A 26246-nucleotide genomic window follows, 5' to 3' on the forward strand; every position below is an offset into this window, starting at 1 on the left:
TTCATTTTCAAGTGAGAAATCATAGTTACAGAGTGATTAGGTACTACGCCACCAGCGTGGTGGCGTAGTGGAATGGGACTTGCGCTGCTAAACGCGATGGCACTGAATTGAATCCAGGTCTAATTTTGGTGAGGACGAAACGCAACAAATTCTGTTTACCGCACATTGTGTTCACGTTGAAGAACTCCATGCACTCAAGATTAATCCGGATTCCCCTCTACAGCGTGTTTCATAATCATGTGTTCTTCGGCGCGTGACACCCCAGGATTTATATTCTATCATTGATTTACAAGAAGAATGGCCTCATTGGCTTGAAGCGCACGTATCTGGTTGAAAGCATTACACAACATGAAGAATGTTTCTTTCGCCTTTGAAGATGAAACAGGACACGGCATTCTTTGGCGAATATCACAGGAAAATTAATCGCTCGCGAGGAAAGTTTAATGCCTTGTATCTGCGCATAGGTGGGCAATTTGCGAAAACACTGAATCGTTACAATAGTGTGAATTGATCTGATTTGTAGCTTTATACACGATAAGGCACAATTGAAAAAAAATAGAATGATTAGAGAGAATGCCCCCAGGATACAAAGGGATCAGGGGCGTAGCCAGGGGGGGTGAGGCTTATGGGGCTTCAGCTCCCCCCTCAGAAATTTTTTCGTGCTGTCCATGCACCGCCGACAAAACCAACCCCCGGCGCCGGAAATCATTCTGGATTTTGTCTAGAGCATCTTTTTCACTCTCGAAAAGCCATTTCACCGCGAAAATTGCGAACTCGGACTGAATTTGCGGCAACGCCCATGCACCAGGAGTCACATAACGCAAGCAGCCCCATCTGACCACAAAGTTTCAAGGATGTTTTCATGGCGAATGGGCTCGCCGTGGCATTTCGCGGTGGCCGTGGAATCTACACTCTATCATGGAATTTACGGAGCGCGTGGACATCAATTCCGAAACTTTATGGGTATAAAGTGCTCATAAACTTTTGATGTGAAAGGTGCATTGACATTTCCAAACGTGTGCTTTAGATTTTCAATTGCGGAAATTTCTAAGGTTAAAGCTCCCATAAATATTTGATGCCAAAGGTGCATTGAATTTTCCAAAGTCGCACATCGGGCCCTAAAACGAGACAAGCCAAATGAACGCGGTATCAGACAAGTTGACAAAGCCTGCAGCGAGGCCCGATGAGACGAAGCGTTGTGGTTGCTCATTCGTGCCGTCATGTCACATAAAAAACTTTCATTTCTTTTTTCACCTGCGCCAAAGCATACAGAGATGGCACTAAAGCCAGCCAAGGCAACTACGTTCTTATTAATTTCTTCTACTTTGACTTTTAATCGCGAGGCCTCATTAAGCCTCTTCATTTTTTTTGTTCTCTCTCCCCTACCCGCGCGCTGTCAGAGCCAGCCAGAACGCATGCGTTTTTCTCGTGTTGCCCCGACCACCGCGCGGCGCACTTCGGTGCGCGTTCGGTTTTCCCTGTCCGAGTGCATTTTCGCATGGCAGAGCTTTGGACGCTTTCAAGCTAGCAGACGAGAAAAAGAAACAATGGTCGCTAGCCGCCATCATTGTGCGGACTCGACGGATTGCAGCATGTTCGCTTAAGCGCAACCTCTCCGAATGTCTTGTCTCGCCGGTGCAAGATACCGAGCAGTATGCGCATTGTTCTTGGTGGACAAAGCGTGTCGTGTTTTCTTCGAATTCCTTTATTAGCCATATCAGTTGCGCAAAGTAGGCATTCTATTGTGACCAACATTCTTTGCGTTATTTTTCATTACGGTGCCCCCGCCCCACAAAGGGAAAAAAGAAGCGTCGTTGCGGTGCAGCGAATTGTCGCATGGTGAAAGTGCTATTTTGTTACTTCTTTTGCGGAAATTAATGGGCCATGGGACGCTTCAGCTGCCGGATACTCTTATTTTATTGCGATAGCAATTATATGGATGCTCTAGGCGCATTCCTGCCGTCGCCGTCACCGTCGCCCTCATGTTCCGCATAAAGCCCATGTGCGATAACATCGTGACCCCGTGCTGCATGCTGTATGTGCGAGCGAAATCGTGTGGGAGGTGGGGAGGGGTATGGGTGAGCCGACGATAGTGGCATAGTCTTGTGTGCGCAAGGGAGAAAAGTGAGGAGCAAGCGCGTCGCCTTCCATCGCGTGCGATACATCGGGGGCAGTGGATGGAATGGGGGCAGGATCTAGGATTCTGTGAATCTGTGATTGTGCAACATGTTTATTTGCCTTCTTTGACGCATTATATACCATGACTTTTTATTAGATACGTAGATTTATTGGAGACTTACTTATACGTATGTTTAAAAATCTTCTTGCGAGATTTTGTGTATACGTGCAGTGAACTTCGTTTCCAGTGGCACTTTTTTGCCCTTTATCAAGATGTATCTTCGCATTCTAATGTACGAGGGCGAGTCAAATAAAAGTGAGCCTACCCATCCCGCACAATTATGGTTCTGTTCATTATCTGCAAGGCCTGCGCCTAGCACACAGGCATCTCTCAGTTACAAAAGTGACACGCAGGTGTGAAGATAAATGTTCTTTAATGCCATCATATACTGGATTCAACATGGTTGCGTGCCGTAATGGACTCTCCAGAAGTTGAGCAGCGTGGTGCCGTCCGGTTTTTGACAGCTGAAGGTATTTCCCAAAAAGAAATTAGTTGCCGTATTGCTGCCTTGTACATGGAACATTGCATTTCATTGGCCACTGGGAAGCGTTGGAACAAACGGTTCAAAGAAGGACGTGAAATTTGCAAAGACGATCCCTTACCGGGCCAAAGCCATCGTGCAATCACCCCTAACAAAATTGCAAAGGTTGATGAGCTGATGAGAGAAGAACGGAGGATAAGCATCGATGAACTGGCAGACGTGTGAACATCAGTGACGGTTTGGTTCACGCCATAATTCATGAACATCTCGGTTATCGGCTCTTGTGTGCGCAATCGATGCGCAAGATGTTGAACTACCGCCAGAATACGGAGATCAGCACTGCCTTTACTCATCTGATCCGGCATCGCAATAAAGGTGACGATTTCTTGTCTGCAATTGTGATCTGAGACGAACCATCGTGCCACTACTAAGAGCCTGAAACACGACGGCAAAGCTTACAATGCAAACATTCAAATTTACCTTCTCCAAAGAAAGCAAAGGCCGCCATTTCCGCCAGAAAGGTGTTGTTGAATTTTATTTTTCGATCGTCAAAGGCCATTACTGATAGAATTTGCTAAATCTTGAGAGACTATCCGTTGTTTCCGATATTGTGAAAGGCCGGATCGACTGCGTGCCGCAATCAAGAACAAACTACGTAGAAAATTGACGAATGGGGTCATCTTGTTCCACAATGCCCGTCCCCATGTCGCCGCTGTGGTTAATACAAAGCTGGCAAAGTTCAAACGGGAAACGCTGCAACATCCGCCATACAGCTCCGACCTGTCGCCTTGCGACTTCCACATTTTGGGGCAACCGAAAAAACAGCTCAAGGGAACCAGATTTGTCTCGGACGATGTCGTGAAAATCAGTTGCAGACGTTTTGAAGCAGCAACCCAAGGAGCTTTATGAGACGGGAATCGCGCGACTCTTTAGTCAATGGGAGAAATGTCTAAATGCTCACGGGGGCTACCTTTAATTAAAGTACTCCGTTTGTTATATATTCGCATTGGCTCACTTTCATTTGACTCGCCCTCGTAGATTCTGCAGAACTCCTGCTTTTTATACGTGGTCTCTGTTGCGACTATAATTTCAGTGCAATTACTCACGATACACAACCGGTGACAGCGCTGCTGCGTAATACATTGGATCAAATGGCAGCGTCATTGAGATATTTCACTGGCCGTTGCATATGTGCAAGGATGTAAACAGGGATCTTGAATGACAAAGTGTCATTACCATTTTTGTCCTCAACTTGTTCATTTCATGGCCTTTATATTTTTCATATCAGCGGCATGCACTGCTTTGCTGGCTTCGAACTGATGTAGTCCTAAATTTCGTGTGATATTTTCTTTACTTATGAAATAGACAAAGCACACGGAAAGCATTGACGTCAGTTATGTTGGACACAATTCTTGGCACATACGAGTATATTCCTTTATGAAAAAATACATATTTTACTTGTATTGACAGTGCGTAGCTTTGAAGAATTTGTTTGCAGCATCTTTGGCAATAGCAATGCACTTATTATTCATGTATTTGATCCCTAGGCAAACTGTCTAAGAGGAAGGTTTAGCTCGGGCCCAAATCCAACGCGGCCTATTCAGATACATGTAAAAGGCAGAAACGGTTTTCTGAGATAACTCCTGAATCGCTTTTAATGAAATTTGTTGCATTTGAGAGAGTATTTTAAATTCCAGTGCCTGTTGGAAGCGGAATTTCGATTTGGGGCCTGAACTTTGTTTAAAATATTTTGAAAAATTCGAAAGTTCGAAAAAAAATAGAAGCACGAAGTTTAAATATTAATAGCTCTGCATCAAGAACAGATATCGCTGTTCTCTAAACGGCATCCATTACACCATTCAAAGCGGACAAATCCGATATATCAATTTCTATCATAAATGAATTGGTTGCGTTGTGTACAACGGTTCTGCAAAAACCGTATTTTCACAATGCAAAATTTTTTTGAGATTCATGTGTAACATATCAATTGTGTCCACTGCAGATGTACTATTATATGCAATTCACAGAATTGTGATATCAATTTTCATTGCTGATTTACAGAGTTGTAGACTTAATTGTCTCGTTTTCTGAAAATTTTCGATTTTTGCCACTTTTCAATAAAATATTGACGACCTAAATCGAAAATTCCAAACAAACAGTCACTAGAATTTAAGTTTTTCTTTTAAATGCGACAAACCTCATCAAATTTGGTTCAGTGATTGCCGAGAAAAACGAATTCTCCTTCTACATGTACTTAGATAGGAGCATACGACCTAATGTTTCCTCTTAAGGAGGAGGTCCACCTGCAACGTGAGCCCCCCCCCCCCCTCCCCCGAACAAAATTTCTGGCTACGCCACTGATACGGATCCATGCATAGAAAATGGACTCCTCTCTACTCCTTTGCATTCCAGCTGGACTCTGTCGTCGCGAAGCTACCCTGCTTTGTCGAATATGGCTAGGGGTGGCTTTCACCAAGTTTTTTGCTTTCCGAATCTGATGGGCCGACAACGCCTCGTGTGATGACTGTGGTAAAGAGGAGACTCTTCGACACCTTCTTTGTTACTGTCCTCGCTATAATTTACAGAGACGATCACTCGCAATTGCGACAGCCCGCTTTTACCGAAGACCTCTCACAGAGGAACTTATTTTAAAATGCCGCCATCAAAAGGGGGCGGGGCATCGCAGCAGAGGGCGACGAGGGCACGGTTGCGATTTTTGAGGGCGACAGAATTGGACAAGCGGCTGTAGCCTGCAACTGCTACTGTGCTGTGCCGTGGCAGTACGCGGTGACAGTGACCGACTGTGATTGTGTGTCTACGCTCCTTTCTTTCTTTATCTCTACTTTGTTATCACTTTACCTCCCCCTACCCTCTCTCCCCAGCGTAGGGTAGCAAATCGGATCTTCCGCTCTGGTTAACCTCCCTGCCTTTCCCCTTTCCTCTGTCTCTCTCTCTCTCTCTCATAGAAAATGCATGGGGAAGAAAGACTACGGTTGTGCGAACCTAAAGTTTGGGGGTGAACCAATTTAAATTTGGAGATATGCTTACGCATACATCGATAACTCCTGTGCAGTTCCTGCATGCTTTTTGATTTAAGAAAAACAAAGCGAAACTCAAGGACTAAATTTGAGTTTTTAAGCAGGTGTTTTTAGCGGTGGAAAAAAATACAGCGTCAAATAAACTGTTAGAGTACTCCAGAAAGAAATCAGACTTGCATGCGTGAATAGTTTAGGAAAAAAAATAAAGAAGGTTGTTTCAGCTTTAAATATACCGTAGGAAACTCTGCTCGTTCAACCAAAGTTTATGATATACTTACTGAGCTTCTTTGTTTTTAAATAATCTTTGCCCGCAACGAATTGTTTTCTGGGCAGATGATATTCAATTCGTGTAGGACGTTTTTTTGTCCTTTGTTTAATATTTGGGTTCAGTATTCGGATGAAGAATTTAAGCCGTTGATTGTGCGCGATTTTGGCAAAAAGAAGCCTGAGCTGGACATTGTACCCAGCATGCCTAAGGTTAGCCAGAGCGCATAGTCATTGCCAACATAACACGTTTTACGGTTTATTGTAAGGCTCTAGGCGAAGCCATCATGCCCGAATGGCTGATGTCATTCGTGGCATCTATTTCTGATGAACACTTTCAGGCAGCCGTGCTTCACAGCTACTTGCAACGATTCACAAACCGTACTCAGAGCAAACCTGTACAGAGAGGCGAACGCGTGTGCCCACCCTATCCCTGTCGTGACTCCAAAGCATACATTCTTTTACATGGTTTCCCCCTAAAATTTCCCATGGTTGAAGTAGGGCTTTCGGATGTAATTTCAGTGCGTCTGGAAATAAGTAGGAGCTAAAACAAAAGCGCCAAGTTAAAGAGTTGTCATCCCGCTTGCAATAACGCGTGGCGTCGTCTGCTACGCTGCATCGAGGGGCGAGAGGCGCGAGGAGAGACGAGCGCGAAGCGGGGGAGGGAGGCGGGTATGGCGCTACTTTTAATCATTGATTGGAATCACACATCACGGGCAGTAGGACACACCGCTAGCACCTTAACTGTCATGGAAGCTCTACCACGGTGCGGCCCCACTTCGCCTTTGCATTCGTGAGCTGGTGATGGGGAAGGGATTCGCCGACGGGTCGCGTCACACAGATGGGATTTACGGGAACGCTTGCAGTGGTGGCTCGTTGGGCTCGCTGCTGTGCGCCCCATTGCTCCAGTCTATGCTTGAAAAGCCGGCTTGTACTACAGCCCCTCAGAGCAGCCTATTAGCTTAATGCAGAGTGCTATGAAACGTTCTTTACGCTGAATTTTCATGGAGGAAGGAAGACCTTTTGACCTTCAAGGGATACGGAGAGGTAGAAAGCGATAGCCAAAACGCGTAGGCACACACAAGAAATAACGCTCAAACATTCGCGTTATAGACTCATAACCGTCTTTCGAGTTTTTCGAAAGTTTTTTCACCGTCGCTGTCGCATTTATGAAGGCTCAGCGCAGCCACGTATGAAGCCTGTCATCTTGAATGTGCACGCACGGTCAGCGATCGTTTACTTGGAGGCTTTTTATGATTGCAATATTTCCTTGAAATCGTAATTACACCACTGATGTTAAAGCAAATAACATCCTTGACACAACAACACCAAGAACTGAGCCGAAAGCAGAGCTCCGACTAATGTCTATAGGAGACGTGTGCATCCATTGAAGTGCTCTGCCGGATACCTGCGTTAACCTTGTCACCTCGTATATAACCAATGCGACTGCATTCAAGATCGGAGAACGTCTATCTGTCGTTTGAAGCAGTTGCATGCAGCCTTAGTTTTTATACGCTATAACCAAGGCGTACAGTTGCGTGCACTATTAGCTGCCACATGGTTCCTCAGGTCGAAGTCGCCCCAAGAATACATCGTGGAGCCGACATGCGAAAAAGTGGTTTCATAAACACCAGTAATCGGAATGTTGTTTTGGTCTTCAATTTTTTCGTATGTTAACGTCTGCGTGGTCTTGGTGCACCGTTCAACTGTGGGTGCAATGTTACAGTTATATGGCACATTATTGTGCATTCATTGTGGCGTTTGCATACAACCATCTACGCAGTTATTTAGCCACGTGACCTTAGTACCCACATCGCTGCTTTGCATTACTCACGCAACGAAAAAAAGACTTGAGTATACCACCTAACCTACATCTGCTACGCCTGTGAAGGGAATAAATAATATGATCGTCGGTTAATACCGTGGTTTTATTTTAAAAGGAAGATTAGTGCCTCTAGTCCATTGTGGAAATTCAGTGTCTAAATTATTTTTTATATAATTTGACCTTCTAGTGAAAGTAATGGCGTTATAACAGCTGTTACACTGGAGGCTCTCGGCAATAATTTTGGTAATTCACGCCCACTCTTTTACTGCAGAAGAAAAAGAGATATTTTCTTGTCAGGCATACGAAATTGATGGATACAAGTCTGTTTCTGCTCGCTATAGATTACTGAATTTGGTTATTCAACATTTTCTTTGTAGCAGATACAGCAATTAACACAGAGAGGCAACTGAGTCACAGAATTTTTACGTATGTGTAGATGCTCTGATCAGAGCTATCTTTGAAATATTTATTCCCACAATGAGCGACAAATCTCATGATGAAGATACGTGCTTGTAAACACATGGTAAGGAAAACACCGCGATAACTAGCCCGTGCTGGAGAATGGCTCTGCATTCATCTCGAAGAACTATGCATTTAACACAAGCAATATGCTCATTTGAGGAATGCGTCACACACATATAAATAATCGATCCCAGAAGCTAAAATCTATAGGCACAGAATTAGTGACTCATAACAACTGATCAAATTATAAAAAAATGTCTCTTTTGCGTTTATTCCAGCTTCATTAGTATAACTAATAATTTACGAAATGTGGGAACATTGATATATTTAGTTGTTCCCTGTAGAGGTTAGAGTTATTATTGAGTTAGAGCCATTACTGTCGTTATATACATCATATCGTGTCTCCTGCATTCCGCAAGACAGACTCACCAGGTAATCTGATATGGCACCAGGGATTCTGCGCTCGAAATTAGTGCATTGTACAGTAAACGTCTTGACAATGGCTTGCTCTGAATTAGGAGCCCGCCAGCCGCCGTATCTCAGCGGCTATGGCGTTTCGCAGCCGAGCGTGAGGTCACGGGTCGGATTCACAGCCACAGCGGCCGCATTGCGACGGGAGATAGAGGGGAGGTGTAGGGATACAAAAATGTCGTGCATGTACAGCCAATGGTATGCACAATAAAAATATCGCAGCTACTACAATATATTTTGGAGTCCTGTGCTACACGTTTGCTAACACCAACTGCGCAGTTTGTGAATGTCAAACTCCATAAATTGGAATTGGTTGGGGGGGGTGCAATATGTGGAGGAAACACGGAATAGCCGCACCTGTGTGTATGGGATAGAGCCCAGTCATGATCGCTGCTCTTGACGGTGTGCACAAGTGCTGGTGATAGAGTCTTGTGAGCCGGACTCCGTTCCAGGCCAGAGCATCGATATTTGGAGTGCGTATCTGTGGGTTCCCATTGTAGCTGACGTCGGCCCAACCCTGTGGATAAAGGTTAGTCAATATCTGTGATCAGAACACCGGCTTCAGATTGCTGAGAATACCGTTTATTGCTTTAAAGAGCGGAAGTATCAAATTTTTCTATACAAATGCTCGTTTTAGGCCTGTCGTTTTATATTTGGGACCAAAGTCAGAACAATGCAGCGACACAAGGATGACATAGACACTGTTAAGAACGGCCCAGCTGAAGGGCAAGTGTTGCCAGCCAGTTGCGACAACGGGCGTCAACGTTTCCTAGAGTGCCGCCGCAAACCTCTAGCCACGGCGTCACTAAATTGTCATTGTGACTGAATGAGTTCGGCGGGCCAACTATTGTTGCCGAACCCACCAACGCGGACCTGATCTGCTATGAGTGGGGGAGTTACCGCGGGAACGTCGTCGGAGACCCCTTCCCACGCGCCGACCAAGACGCAAGACAATGGCTACCCGGGTGCACTGCGAGGGTCCGCTCCAAGTTCTACGAAATCCGTGTGATGTCGGTTTCGGACCGTGAACCTGCGTGTGTGTGTGTGCGTGTGTATGTGTAAACCATCCCGCGAAGAGGCGGCGTGTTTACGATGACTGGACGAACGTTTCCGCCACCTTGGAATCGGGGGAGGACCGAGTGTTTATAAACGGCTGTTGTGCGGATGCTCGATACACTTTCTTAAGCAGTCATGTTAGACTGAGACACTCTCTCAAGTAGTCGTGTTAGACTGACGCACTTTCTCTCCCAGTCATGCTAGACTGATGAACTGCATGTAAATACTGTAAATAAACCCATATTCCTCGCTCTCGATGAGAAGCAGTACTTCCTTTCATCAACGTCCTCAGCGTGGATAAGTTGGACGACGGCATGGGCCAGCTACCTTATAATTCATGCCCGACTCCAATCTTGACAACGGGTTGCGAACGGTGGGATTGAGCCCCCAATCCTAACAACACACAAAGCATTGATGTACGTAGGCACTTCTCTGTTTGAAGCATTTGTGCCTCTATATATCTATCGTCCTGTTGCGCCGGTATCAAATTTGTGTCACCCACATTAGAGTACAATACACTCTCACAGTTGATGGGTGGGCCTCGTCGGGATGTGCACCTTCTGACACTTTCTTTAAGTGTGGTGTGCAAAAAAAAAGACAAAAACGCCGGCGCGTCACATAATCTTCAAACTGTCCCCGGATGACCTCCCTCCCCTTCCCTCCGCTGTCGCGCCATGGCTCCCATGCGGATGTACCGCTGTGTTTTTCATCTATAGCAAAAACTCTAAAAAAAAACTTGGGAGGTCTCTTGAAGCTATAGGTCAGGTGCTCCTGTGTAAATACATGTGAAAGGAGAATTGGTTTTTCTAGGCAATCACTGCACCCGATTGGACGAGGTTTGTTCCATTAAAAGAAACTTGAAATCTAGCGACTGTTGGTTTCGAATCTTCGATTTATGTGATCAATATTTTATAAAAAAATTGGCAAAAATCAAAAATTTTCGGAAGACGAAACTATGAAGTTTACAACCCTGTAACTCAGCAATGACAAATAATATAAAAATTATGTGAATTGCATTTAAAAGTACATCTAAAGAGGACAAAATTGATATGTCACGCATGAATCGAAAAGAAAAGTTTAGTATAAAAATGCAGCTTTTGCAGAATAGTGCAGAATTTGTCCGCTTTGAATGATCTAATGGAGGCTGTGTACAGAACGGCGATATCTGTTCTTGATGCAGAGCTATTAACTTTTAAACTTCGTGATTCTCTTTTCTTTTTCTTCTTTGAAACCGCGGAATTTTTGAAGATGTTCTTAACAAAATTCAGGCCCTGAATCAAAATTCCGCATCCAACAGTCACTAGAAATAAATTTCCTCTCGAAAATGCAACAAATTTTATTAAAATCGGTCCAGAGATTATCTCGAAAAAATGTTTTTGCGTTTTACATGTAGTTGAATAGGGGCGCTATAACGTAAAGCTATTCCCAACTTTTCTGTTCCGATTCTGCAATCAGCCCACCGCGATTGGTCAAAAACTTTTTTGGACCACACCAACTTCACCTGTCCGTCATGAGACGTCACGAAAACCGCGATAGCTCCGCATCTGATATGACGTGTACACACTGATCATGCATAAATGACCGAACAAAACAAATATAGTTATTTCTAATTTGACGCCTTCTAGTCTTTAGCCCTCGGCTATTGGTCAAAATTGGCACGCAGTTCACTTGCCTCTCACGCGACGTCACAAAACCGCAAAAACTTCTCGCGTCAATGTGACGCGTACGCGTTAAAGATGCATCCATATGCCGAACAAAACTGAATTTTCCTCTGAGAAGCCGCAGGGTGCCCCGTTTCTAAAGAAATAAAAGATGGCTGCCGCCGATCTCTCCCGCCCTGGCTACTCGCCTCTATCGGAGAGCATGGGTTTATTTGCGTGTAATAAACTTTTTGCGTGACCGTGTAAAGTTTTCGAGAACTTTCGGCACGTTCACAACCCCTTTCTGCCAACTCTTCTTTGCTGAGGTTCCGTTTTAGCGTCATTCTTAAACTTCCGTTGCATGCTGCTACGATTGTCGACGAGCCACCGCAAGCTAAATAAGAGAAAGCGAACAAATCGCAGGCGCCGGCACCACCTGCTTCATCCGTTTATCGATATTTAGTGCAGTGGCTCGGCTCCATCGAATCTCTCTCCCCTTGAGCATGCTCCTCGCCTCTTGCGAGCCAATTAGATAAGACAAGCTGCTCAGTGCAGGCAATGTTATTTGCTTTTCAAGCAAACAAAAGTGTTCTCCTATGCACGAGGGGAGCATTAGATTGTTTTGATCAGACAACGCTGCGGGCAACCACCCGATGCTCGCGTCGGTGGTTACGCAAATTTGACGTAAGGAGAATGGAGTAAAAACATATTGAAATAGTTTTACGTTATACGGCCCTAGGATGCGTTAGAGTTGGGCCCGAGCTAAAGCTTGCTCTTAAGAGGAAGCTGCAGCTCGGGCCCAACTCCGACGCGGCCTATTCAAATACACGTAAAACGCAAGAACGTTTTTTTTAGATAACCCGTGGACCGATTTTAATGAAATTTGTTACATTTGAGAGAGAAAGTTAAATTGTAGTGACTGTTGAAAGGGAAATTTTGTTTTAGAGCTTGAATTTTCTTTAAATATTTTTCAAATATTCGACAGTTTGAAAATAATAGAAGCCGGAAGTTTACAAATTAATAGCTCTGCATCAAGAACAGATATCGCGGTTCTGTAAACGATATATATACATTAGATCTTTCAAAGCGGACAAATTCTTTATGTCAATTTATAGCTTGCGTGAATTCGTTACGTTGTTTACAAGGGCTGCGCAAGAGCTGTATTTCCATATTAGCAAATTTTTTGTGATTCATGTGTTATATGTCAATTTTGTCCGCTTTAGATAAACTATTAGGCGCAATTCACATAATTGTGATATCCATTTTTGTTGCTGAGTGAAAGAGTTGTAAACTTGGTAGTTTCGTTATTAGAAAATTTTTTATTTTTGCAGATTTTTAATAAAAACTTTACAACCTAAATCAAAAATTTAACATCAACAGTCACTAGATTTGAAGTTGTTTTTTTTTGTTAAATGCAACAAACCTCTTCAAATGTGGTGCAGTGGTTGCCGAGAAAAACGAATTCTCATTTTACATGTATTTAGATAGGATAGACTTCGAAAATTTTTGTCATCCGTTATCATCATTGCCATAGTCATCACATACGATGTGGCCACGTTGCACAGACTCAGCAGCACGAACCCATAGCCCAAGGGCGAGATATGCAGCAACACATACCCACTGTCATCATGTGCACAGTGGCCCCAGTCGCTAGTACACAGTGTTAACACATATTCATTGGCACATACACAGTAAATCCTGGGGCACATATCCTGTGACACATGCGAAGTGGCACGTATATTCACTACCTCTAGGATTTACCAATGAAAGACATTAGAAACACACGTAATCTATACGAAGAAAAGTGGGAGAGGTAGTAACTCGCGAAAGAGGACTCGCTTAAAAGGAAAAAGATATACGGGCGGTGCTTTGCCAGAACGGTCAACGTGCTGGCATTACGTTGCGTGCCAGGCGACTGCTGACAGCCGCCAGAGATCTCACAGTGCTGACGGGATGAGGAGCATCGTCACTGGCGTTGGACAAGTTGCACCTTTATGGTGCACGAGATGAGACCAACAAAAAACTGTCAGCGTTGGTCAGCGCCCTGTGGAAGGATTTAATAACACTAGCTTGAAGTTTACCGTCCATTGGGCTGAGAGCCCTGCATATACGCAGCTAGTCAACAGGAAAACTAGTGTGTGTGGACACAACAGTCATACCGGCAGCGCAGCGCATGCAGTATGCTGCCCGGGCTCCGCTGCAGGACCCATTGATCAGAACACAACGTTGCTTTGAGTGTCTGAGTTATTATTGTCGCAATAAAACGGCCCGAAAGAGCGATGCCGGACAGACACAATGATAAAATCACCGGAAGTATTCGCTTTCATGGAGTTAACGGAATCGTAATGACAATGTACGGGATGGGGCACCGACCTTCATATGATATAAACAAACGTGAACCGGTGCAATGCCGCGCCCAGAAGTCATCTTGCGTAATGGCCGACAACAACGAAATTTTGGACCGCATAACTGCCTATGATTTAGTGTAGATATAGAGGAGCCTCCGCGCAAAGTTTGACGCACAGAATACAAGCGGCAGCACTACAGTTACCTCGCAAAAATATCCGCTTTAGGTACCGAAAGAAAAACTACAGAAATACTGAGAATTGTCATCTAATGCGTATTTTACTTTAGTTTACTAATGAGCACTTTAGTTTCCGATGCTTCGCGCGAGACGTTACAAGCAACCGTGAGTGTTACAAGCAATCCTCAAGTTACAGAGATGGCCATATTCCCAGCTATTTACTATTTGGAGGAGGAAGAATAAACGTTTATTTTCGAAACAGTATCCCAGGGAAAGCCGTTGTTCTACTCTCGGTGGAAGGTGTCGCCATTCCAGGAACCCTCTGGCCTGAACTGCCCCTTTGGGCTCTGCCGACAGAGCATCGTTCTTGTTCCAGGTCCTCAAAGACGAGCTTGGCCTCTCACGTTTCGATGAGGTCTTCGATTTCTTATCTGGCGTTCCAGTCTTTCGGTGAGGGCGATGCGTCTGTGTCTAGATGTGATGGGCACTCGAGAATCAGGTTCACCAAGGTGTCGGGTACCTCACACATTGGGCATTAGTATCCTTGCAGCGTTGGGTAGAGTCTGTGCATGATTATTCCCTCGGTGTAAGTGTTACTTTGTAGTCTTCTGAGTGTGGTGTTTTCTTCTTTGTTAAGGTTTGGGCGAGGTGGCGGGAATAACCTGTCTTACAGTCTGTGACATTGAAGGATCGCTGAGTATGTTATGAGTACGGTCTGCCCCTACTGATGAAGACGAGGCATATCGAGAGTAGGAAGGGTTGTCCCGGCAGGCATGGCCTCGGGCCGCGACGTGTGCTGCTTTGTTCCCCTCCAGCCCTTCGTGTTCAGGAACCCATGTCACCCAGGTGTACGGTATGGTTGTCCTTCGGCGTTTCAATATCTTTATTGTTCTGTCGACACGTGACCCTCACTGTAGTTCCTGACAAAGGCTTCAGAATCAGAAAAGGCGACAGCAGCGTCCATGCACATCGTGGTTTATAGGGCGATCGCCGTCTTTCCTGCAATCTTAAGGTTTTGTGCGCGCGACTGTGGTAGATGCTAGCTTTCTGTCCTGGGTTTGTATGGCGCTCATGGCGTAGGCGTTTTGTGCGGGTATTTGACTGCGGCGGTGTGTCTGGCGTCCGGATCTTGCCTGTCTCTTCACCGTAGGGCATCCACTCGGGCTTTTCTTCTTCACTTCTGGTACGTGGGGTGCTTGTTGCGCGGAATTAGTGTCATGCGCAGGGATTGGAAGTAATTTGGAAGAATCCTTTCTTTTCGGTCCGTGGTCGCTATAAAGGTCTCACCGTAGCTCAGCCGTTGTAGCGCTGATAGTCCGGTGGGCGTGAGCTTCTAACTGACGGACTTTGTGAGCTTCAGATACTTGTTTGCAGGTGTTGTATATGTCCAGATTGAGAAGTCTCGCAGTAGCAGCACTGCATGCTAGCCCTAGGACGATTTTTATGGCTTTATATATTGGTATGTTAAGTTTCTCTACTTCTGCATTCTTCAGCTTGAGGTAGGGCGTATCGTATGTTATTCGACTGGTGACAAGTGCTTGTATCACACGTAGCATGTCTGGTTCTTTAAGTCCGCTTCTATGACTTGTAGCTCTCTTGACGAAATGCGTGAGCTCCGATAGCATTCGTTGCAGTTGCGGGAAATGTGGCTGCCCCCGGACCTGCCTTTGTGGATGCCCTAGAGCTCGTAGGGTTTCTACTTTTGGGATGGGCGTTCCATTGAGGGTGACGTTTGGGTTAAGTTTATTGTAGGCGGGTAGTTTGCCTGATGTTCTCAACTTGAGAACCAGGTGTTCCGACGTCTCAGGTTTACAGCAGAGGCCGTATTTTTGCAAGTAGTTCCCGATGGCATCTTGTGCTTTCAGTAGGCGTGTTTCTTGCGTTCCGGTGTTTATGGCTCTTATTCATATCGTCATATCATCTGCATAAAAAAACGTGTCGTAGATCTGTTATGGCGTCGAGGAGGCTGCGTAATTTTGATCACGGTGAAGTTGAATAGCAACGGTGATATGACCTAACCCTGCGGGGTGCTTTTGCTCGGTAGTCGGATGCCGTCGTGCCGCAGGTCTTATATTCCAACTGTGCCCTTGCAGTCCATCAGGAAATTCCTGACAGTCGTATGTCGAAGAGCCGCAGCTTAAGTCTTCGAGGTTGCAGAGGATAGCGTCGTGATTGGCGTTGTCAAAAGCTCGCTTTAAGTCGGGGGCTAAGATCGATGATTGCGTTTTGGTGCTGAGGTGGTCGATGAGGTCTTCCTTTAGTGTCAAGATATCTTGCGTTGACACGTTCTGCTTGAAACCAAACATGGTGTTCGGGAAATATCCGTTGTCTTCGAAGTATGAGGTTAGTCGGTTGTGTATCATATGCTCGAATAGGTTACCAACGCACGATGTAAGGAAAATAGGGCGCAAGTTCTCGATGCTGCGGTGTTTATTTGGTTAGGGGATTATGGTGACCTCCGAGTAATTCGAGCAGCCGGTAGCTCTCCTTTCTACCAGCGTGCGCTGAAGTACTGGAGAAGGGCTGTGCCATCCTGCCGCTGAAGGTTCCGGAGATGCTCGTTGAAGATGCAACCTTTTACTACTTAGCCCAAAAAATCTGTGATGCCGATGTACACCTTGTTTGACTAGGAACAGGGCCGAACAGGGGTTGTAGTAGCTTCAATGTCGTGTTGCACAAAGAATCGTGTGAAGTTCCTTCGTTTTCTCCTAAGGATATTTTTGTCTGCTAAAGTCAATGAGAGAGAAAGTGGCAAGACATGATAACGTTAGACAGACAGACAGACAGACAGACAGACAGATTAGAAACAGCATTACAAACAGCTTACACCTGCTTACCAAATCATCGGCAAGTATAAACACGATGTGAGGCGGCCGCTTGTGCAACGAGGCTTGCATCGAACCATCGTGCGTTGTCGGCCACAGCATCAACGCGACCAGCGCTGCTCCTACCAACAGAAATGTGAAGATTATGGCATACTTCAGTAGCCTTCTTCGGTGTTCTCGAACGGCGGCTGCGGTAGGCGTCGCAGGTGAAGTTGCGACGCCGTCATTGTCACCACCGTCTTTAAGCCATGGTTCTGCGTTGGCATCAGCCTCTGATCCCGCATGTTCCCTGCAAGTCGAAAGTGAGGGTACAAAGCGGTTACGAGCAGTAAAACAGCGCTAAACAACAGGATGAGGAGAGGGACACGGACACCACGACTGACTAACAAACAAGTGTCTTTGTCCTTTTAGTAAGCATATATACACTCCGCCGCTATCTCAAAGCACACAATCAACAGAATTCAGCATACGCAGGGGAGAAAATACAATTAATGCGATAGGAAAGCAATCTCTTACGGAAGGAGGGAAATAGAGGGACGGCTTACACTTGCTTCGCCGCTAACATGAATGTGGAAAGCTTCGGAAATAAGACGTTTGTGGTCATCGCGGTATTTTGCCAGGTAGGTCACATCTTTAGCCGCATTCATTGCAATGCAGTGTGACTATCGCTGGCTCGTTTTTAAACTTTCTTTGAGTGTTAGCGCATGCGGTCATTGCATATGCGGTCACGGATATAAAAACGTTCGCATGAAAGAGGCCAGCTATGATTTATTAGCCAGCTATGCCCGCTATCTTGGAACTAAGCTCAGCCAGACGAGCACTGTAAAAGTGATGCGATATGTTGATGACTTTTAATTTTTTACAATACTAATATTACTGGCAAGCAGCCTGCTGCTGCTATAATTTTGACCTGTTCCGCATAATTGTACATTCCTTTGAATTGACCCCGGAGCTTGCGTCAGACAACAAGCTGCGTTTCTTAGACTTGGAGCTATCGTTCTCAAGCAATCATGTATGTTGGGCTTACGCTCCTCGATCTCGTAAGAATCTTCTTCCCTTTTTCTCCGCACACTTAAATATAGTCAAGCGCGGTATTGCAAGATCTTTCATGAAGGCGGCCCTCATCAGGTCTTGTGACCACCAAGTGGATGCAAGCTTCAAAAAGCAAGTAGCCAGGCTGAAGCTGGCAAGTTTCCCGGTACCGCTTTTGACTAGCATCGCCGAAAGCCTCGCAACAAGCCTTAAAAGAAAGCAATCGGCAGTTATTCAGTCTGAGAATCCCTCATAGCAAATGGTTGCGGTTATCCCATATGTGCACCAGGTTGCACATAATCTCATAAAGGTTCTCAGCAGGGCCGGCGTTAGGTCGCTGTTCACTGCCAGCAATAAGTTAGGTAGCCTGTGTCATCAAATCAATCGGGTGACCAAGAACAACATCAAAAAAGCTGTAAAAAGCAGCACAGACAGAGGTTTGTTGGTGACGGTTGTCACTGTGTGGTTTATAAGAACCCTCATTCATGCAAGCGCTTTCTATATCTGTCAAACGGGGCGGTGCATCAATGGCCGCATGCGCGAACACTCAAACAAAGTACAAGAACGAGACAGAGAGGGTCAGTTATCACTTCTTTGCAATGAATGCGACTGCAAGCTGTCTTTTAAAAATGGGACCTACCTGTCAAAATACCGCGATGACCGCGCACGTCTTATTTCCGAATCTTTCCGCATTAAAGTTAGTGGCGAAGCAGTTGTAAGCCTTCCCTCTATTTCCCTCCTTCCAAAGGAGATTGCCTTCCTATCGCATTTATTGCATTTCTCCCCTGCGCATGCTCAATTTTGTTGATTCTGTGCTTTCAGATAGCGGCGGAGTGTATATATGCTGAGTGAAAGAACAAAGACCCTTGGTTGTTAGTCAGCGCTGGTGTCTGTGTTCCTGTCCTCGTCCTGTTGTTTAGCGCTGTTTTACTGCTCGTAATCATGAACCGACCAGCCAAATGAGTACTTTTCTATAAAGTGGTATTGGTCTTCCTCTCTGCTCGGCATGCGTTTTCCGGAAGCAGTGCTAAAAGATGTTGGCTTGGGTTTTCAAGGAGTGTGCATACGAACATTAGGTATTTTCAATTTGCAAAGAATGTGGCACTTATAATATTATATAATTGAAATATAAGATAAAGTAGCATTACTGAAGTTCAGGATAAACGTTACTCGAACACAAACAATAACGCTTCCGCTGAGGGTGATTTATAGCAGCAGTGTGCTACAGGTTTGTGCGCGTCTCGTCTGTGGAGTCGGAGCCGCCTAAGCTGACGCGTAGGCGTAGCCAGGCACCTATGCCCTGCTCCGCGTGGTCAAGTCCTCAGAGAAAGCATTGCAGATTTAAACTACGTATTTGAATCTATGACATGCGAAGGTTTCATGTAGCGGGTAGTTAAATGCTATTAAATCTATATGGCGATGCTTGCGACTGTCTTCATTGTTATCTTGTGCAGCGCGCAATCTCACGTAGCGCTTATAGTTGGGGCACAACCAGAGTCACATCTTCGATGTCAAAGCCTTTGTATGTTATGTAGCAATATTGAGAATAGTTCATTGGGATGCACACGGTGAGTCATCTACGGTGTGATGACTCACCGCATAGTGTCCATGGCTATACACCTAACGTTTTGATTACAGACCTACCATGTGCCTTCAAAACTTGGAACACGTACGCGGAATCCGATGACCTTAGATGAAATTGCCTGACTCCATCGTTACATTGCGCGTCACAACAATAAAACTTTATAATTTCTTCCACGAAACTACCAGCAATGTTTCTCACGTGCGCGAACATCCTATTATATAACACTTCAAAAATATAGAGAAAATATGTAATGCTTTGTGTGGTAAATTAATGAGTTAATTCACATTACGTGTATGCTATCTTACTATTTGATATTTGATAACAGTATGCAATCAGCCGCGTCCACACCAAAGTTTCTTCCCCCGAATACAAATAAAACTTGGTGCTGGGCTAGTTGGTGATGCATTCTTTAAAACTGAAGGTAGCGCTAAAAGGGACGAACACACGGTGAAAAGACGACGCGATTGCCACGTCGACATGATTGAATCTGGGCTTGGTTTTTAGAAATTGAAATTCTGGAGCGTTGTGGTTGTGTTGAAAAACGCTATGACAAAGGCCACAAACCTCGATATTTAAACACAATAAAGCCTTTAAAGTCCTGATCGATTTCGACAGTTTCCGGTGACATTCCTAGTGCAAACTTATGAAGTAAGCTATTGCGCCGGTTTTTGTCCTGAAATGATATACCAGCGCCAGTCATGTCTGATATATGAATACGCGTCCAACCTTACTTTTTCTAACATTTCAGGTGCGTTTGCGGTGTTCAGTACTTCAATTAAAAAGGACGCTCTCCTATAGCAACCACATTCGTTTGAAGTTGAGTGCTGTTAGGCAGGATCGATTTCCATTCTTGTGAATATTTAGACTTCAAGCGCAGTTCGTTACCAGAAAGAAGCATCACAGCTCTGCAGTTGAGTTCGTGGGAGTTAGGTCAAGCTTCAAAAATTTTCCTCTGCACATGTTTGCGTTGCCAATGAACATGAAGGGTTCATTGAAATGTTTGAATTTTACTACTAACACAAAGTTCTCGACGCCAGTTCGTGAGTTTCGATTGACTAAATAATTATTGAATAAGTAATGACTGCTCTATGGCGCTAATAGTCTTCAGCCGGCATTTAGCTCATGATAACGGACACACACATAAAAGAAAAATCAGTGTTTGCGCGTGAAGCGCTGCAAAAGGGTACGCTAACAAATATTAGTTATTCTGGTAGACCATAAATAACCGTTAAGACAGTTATAGGCTCATATTTAGCGATCAGTGAAACGGAATCGCCAGCGAACGGGATGAGAATTAGGGAACTAAGTGCATTCGGGAATTGATAATTGCATGGATTTAAAAATAATCTCGGAGGTTGCTGATCGCTATGATAAAACCTTGGTGGATTAGCAACTCACTACCATTGGAAGGTGAATATTTATACACTGATCTATTTGCACTGGCTGAACATTTTAAATCAATCCTCGAAAAGTTTACTAGTTAATTTTACTTGCGTCTACTCACCCTTGACGCCGCCTACTGCTTGGTCGCCGCCGCATCGAGCCACGCATACGCGCTTAATGCGAGAATGGAAGAGAACCGACGCTTCCTGTCGGGACCTTGGTAAATGCTCTGCTACCTCGATCGTACAAAAAAAAATTCAGCTGCAATAACTTTTTACAAAACCTTGATTTTACTTTCCAGGCACAGCGGAAATGACTGTGATTCCCTCCTGCGCACATTTGCAGACGAAAATGCGTGTGGCTGCAGCAACACAATAATGTCGGTCGTGATTATTCTTTCGTCAGCTATGACGTTGCCTCGTGTTCTTCATTACCTATATCTCACGTAGCCATTGCCGTTGGAAGCTGTCGCATCCAGGTTAATAAATAAGACCCACGGACTTGTGTCACCATGTACTTCAGAAGTCGAGAAGCGTTCAAGGATAAACCCCCAAAACCGCGACTTTTCGCGACGTCGGCTTTTTGTAGACACAGCCATTGTGCTACTCTGACGTGCTTAGATGTCGCGGAAAGATTCATACACGGATGAGATTAAAAGTTTTTATTAAAAAAGCTGAAAGTTCGCTTCCGTTTGTATCGGAATAATTTATATTCATTTTGAAAATTTGCACAGACGGCGTATAAAATGTAGATACAAATCCGTCTTTTGCTTTCTCCTTTATATGTGCTGCAGTAGTTTTGCAGAGCCTTCACCGTTACAATCTTAAAACCCCTTAACTGCTGATAACGAGATAATTCGCAATCACAACTGTGGCACCAATGACAAGTTCGTAGAATTCTGGAAATTCTTGCAAAAATTGCCGGGAAGCTTGCATACAATTGAAACAAATATGACGTAAAATTTTCAGTTCCTAATATAGTACTTCTAAAATTTTTTCGGAATTGCTCAAGGCAACTAAGGGGTTTAACCGAAGAAGTTAACAGAAAGCCTGCCCGCTCATGAGACATTCATTGCATCACTTGACATTTTCATACTAAAGCGTTGTTACTCCCTAATACTTTTCTGCGACCAAAGGCCGTAGGTTCGAGTGCCTTAATTTAATCTACCTAATTAGGCTCGTACTAATTAACACAAGGCCATATGTTCAACTGTTCTCACTCAGTCTAAATCAACCGTGCACTAATTACGTTTGCCTTAATTAAGTTGACCTTATTAACGCCGAATGTTCTGGATTGGAGTGTCCTAACTCGATCATAATTAGCTGTCTTTATTGTTTTCGCTTTATCTAACAGCAAAGTCGTAGGTTCGAGTGTCGTAACTAAATCTTAAACAGCCATGCCTGAATTAATCACGCATTAATTAAGATGACCCTATTTAAAACCATAGGTCGCGGGTTAGGCTGCCTTAATTAACTCAATCATAATTAAATGTACCTCAATTCGCTTAATTAACACCAAAGGTTCTGGGTTCGACTGCCATCAAATATCATGGGTGCCATTCTCGGCCTTTGATGGTCGAGAGTGGCACGTGGAGATATGGGCGGCAAATGAATTCCACTCCCACCACAGGTCATAGGTTACAGTCTTTTAACGCTATCCTATTTACCTGCGCATTAATTCACTTCGCCTTAACACTATGAGTAGGGGGTTCGCCTATGCACTTTCACGGTGTGAACTCGAATCCAATTTGGAGATATGGCCGGTACACCCATATCACCAAGGGGGTTCGACTCCCACCACAGGTCGTGGGTTAAAGTGCCTTAACTCTATCCCATTTAACTGTGCAATAATTCACTAGGTCTTAATTAATACCAATGGTAGTGGGTTCAACTCCCGACCTTCCCGATGTCAATTGGAATCTAACTTAACGGTATGGCCGGTTCGCCCATATCTCCAAGTGGCTTCGAGTCCTACCACAGGTCCTGGGCTAGAGTCTCTTCACGGTATCTTATTTACGTGTGCATTATTTCACTTTGCCTTAATTGACACCGCAGGTAGGTGGTTCGGCTGTCCACTTTCACAGTGTCAATTAGAATTCAGCTTGGAGATCTGGCCGGTACGCCCATATCTCCAAGTAAGCTCCAGGTAAGTTCGACTCCACCACAGGTAGCGGGTTAGAGTGTATTAAGTCTATCCTATTTAACTGTGCATTAATTCACTGCGCCATAATTAACACCATAGGTGGTAGTGGGTTCGACTCTCGACTTTCACCATGGATGGATGGACAGGAAAACTTTAGTGAGGTCTATTAAGTCGAGGTAGTTTCCTAGCCCAGCGGTCCACTCCCATGTTGCGACTGAAAGGTCTAGCTATTCGGCCGCTTCGCGGGCCCGTTGGACTGCCCATAGCTGTTTTCTAATGTGAGACTGCGCAGAGCTGCGCCCCACCGTTCTTCAGTGTTGTGTTTGTCGCTGCGTAACACGGAGAAACGCAAGAGCATATGACTAAGATCTATGGTGTCGTTACATTTATCGCAAGATGTCAATTAAAATTTAAGTTGGAGATATGGCCGGTTCGCCCATATCTCCAACTTAAGACGAATTTAAATATTACTAATAATAATTATTATTTAAATTCGTCTTAACCAACACCACAGGTAGCGGGTTCGACTCCATATAAATTTCAGTGCGAGGACGTCTAGCGGCGTAACGCCGGAGATTACGTTTTTCGTCCCATGAGCCGTTGAAAGCTCTTTCGCCTTAGTATCGCTTAAGAAGCGCTGGAATATCCCTTTTAACAGGGCATCTAGAGTTCAAGGCAGCCGTTTGATTACATAACGCGCGACTAGCTAAATAATTGAGCATTATAAGCAGCGCACGTTAAGCAGGCACAGACTGTTTCTGTAACTAGGAAATGTTTATTCTTTTGGGAACCATTATGTGGTAGCTCCACTGAAGAACAAAAATAACCCTTTCAGGCGGGAATAACGATGGAATGTCAATAACTGTACCAAATTTACAAACCTTTATAGCAAGGTAATCGATGCTGCATTGCAAGAAAACAATATCGCAGAATGCTGCTTTTTGCATATTCTAGTGAGTCTTCATGAAAGTAATTGTCTATTGACTGTGCAGGGAGATTTTCTGCTATTTGCTGCGTTTCCGCTCGAAAACAATTAAATCTCAGGCTCAATATCAATAAATAACTTAAATATTCACTTCACGCATTGCGAGGAAATAAATTAACAAGTATTTTCTTACATTTTCTGCCCGAACGCGACACGTAGGAATCATTAGACAGTTTTAGTACTGCGGCATGACGATACGCACAGAGTAGGCAACCGCTTTGCGGAACGTAGGAGCTTTCTCTATGGTAGGAGCGCGTGTCACATCAGTGCTTTTATTACTGGGAAATGCCTACGTACGTAACCGGGCGAACGTTGTCAGGCGCCGGTCGCGTCGGAGCGCGTTGGCTGCGTACGCGAGTGCATCGAACCATCGGTCGAACTACAGACCCTGTTTATTTTTTTTTTGTTTAACAATACTGTAGGCCTTTGCACAGGCCCAAACAGGAAGTGGATTGTAAAATATACACACGAGCATGGGAAAAACAGGAAGAAAGAAAAACAAATAATATATAAAGCAAAAGAAAACTGCCATGCAACAGCACTGGTATGCAACACAAGACACTTTTTTTTTTCACATGAATCAGGGAAAAAGGTACTCAAAACAATTGCAATATTTGTCGTATAATATTCTTGTAGTTATCGTGGATCTATAAAACACCACTATTCAGCACATTGCAATATTTACATTTGAAATGCGATCCCCTGTGCACTAGTGTCCAATTAATCAACCAACGCATTACCTTTGAACTACGCGCTCAAATACTGATCTCGCCGACGTGATGTAACGCGTGCGCGCGTTCACACTACGGCGAACTATATTTAGGCCTTTAAGATACTCTACATTCAATACAGATGCAATACAGGAATCACATCGATAAAAATAAAAGCTTAGCACTCGCTTTCTGAGGTTGGCATGGTCATTTAAGACGAACTGCCCCAACGGGAGGTCGAGCGTTTCGCACAAACAGCGCACACTGAGCACTTTCTCAAAAACAAGGTTCCTATTTTTGGCTGTGCATTCCCACCGTTCAGGATCCGGGAATGGCTTCTGCGAGTTCACTTGAGGTAGCAAAGCCAAATCGCAGGCCATTGAAAAGTACAGCCTTCCACTGGTCGCCTCTGACGATCTTTCGTCAGAAACTCTTTTGTCTCGCGCTCTCCCGAACAAGCGAGAACCATGGGAGCAGCACGCAAGGTTCCACACGTACGCGGGCAACAGTCGGATGCGTGCGTACGTAGCGGCCGCGTATACGCATCACGCACCGTTGGTGTTGCGTTCTGCACGTGCGCGCTTTGCGGAACGCAGCGATCTTATGTATGCAACGCCGTTGCGTATACGAAATGTACGCAGTACTAAAACTATCTGTTGTCGAACACTGTAGTACCTTCAGCAGAGCGATCGTCTGCAGATATACGCAGCATATAGAAGCTAAATGAGAGCCCAATAACGACAAGAGCATTATTTCACTTGAAAATGAATGTTAGTTTTCTTTTTTGCCGCCACTGACCAGAACTAGAAAAAACAACTCGCGCCCCAATGTGTGTATGCCGCGTCTGAAGGGCACAGAGACAACATAAGAGGATTATGAGGGAAATAGGTGTGCCGAAATCAATTCGATAGCAATATTATTTCTTGAGCAAGGAGTGAAGTGAACGGGCAGCTTACGGTTGCTTGCGGCTTTCCTTGATTCCGAAGGCTTACGACATCAGTCGTGCACACTCCTATCGTAAATTGATGCACTCTTACAATCTTTAGTCGTTCAGAGCAACGTTCGACACAACGCAGTGCCAGGTAGCTGCCTCTTGCTTGCTGACTTTATTTCAGTCTTATCATTCACACAGTGCCTCATTTTTCAGACATAGAAGCACGCATAAAAATAAGAAATCCAGCCATTCACATTGCTCTTCACAGCTATTCATTACTATTTACATCGGTACTGAACAAACTGAACACTTTTTCTTTGCAAATTCCTTTCGCACCTGTCTCTCGATTGAATTTGGCATAAGCTACCAAGCTTAGTTGAGGCTGTGAACAACAGCATCAACTAAGCTTATTATTTATTATTAGGGACCTTATTTAGACAGAGTGATAGCTTGTGTTGTGATAGGATAACATGATAATGATAGCGCGACAGTGTTCTGCCTAGTGCACAGAATTATTGCAACATGTTGCAGAGAGTGATTAAGATTCAATGGCTCCTAGATTCTTGGTTTTCAAAGTGTATGTAAAGGACTCGGCGATAACAGCCAAAGCGTTTAAGGGGTGTTTTGCAAGTTCTGGCTTTCCTGCTTGGCTAGGCGCACCTGAAAGACTGCAGAACACAGCACGTTCTGAATGCCGGAACGGACGCAGC

At 44.6% G+C, this 26246-nt stretch overlaps 1 protein-coding gene across 1 annotated transcript in view; it reads right to left on the reverse strand.

Moving 5' to 3' along the window:
- Positions 1-26246, reverse strand: part of LOC142570545 (arylsulfatase B-like) — an 89981-nt gene that overhangs the window by 58452 nt on the left and 5283 nt on the right. The window contains exons 2-3 of the mRNA XM_075678920.1: positions 16778-17054; positions 9078-9237 (exon numbers count right to left, since the gene is read on the reverse strand). Of these exons, the coding sequence (XP_075535035.1) occupies positions 9078-9237; positions 16778-17054 (437 nt within the window). The remainder of the gene's footprint in view (positions 1-9077; positions 9238-16777; positions 17055-26246) is intronic.

Source organism: Dermacentor variabilis, chromosome 2, assembly GCF_050947875.1.
Source record: "Dermacentor variabilis isolate Ectoservices chromosome 2, ASM5094787v1, whole genome shotgun sequence".
NCBI lineage: Eukaryota > Metazoa > Arthropoda > Arachnida > Ixodida > Ixodidae > Dermacentor > Dermacentor variabilis.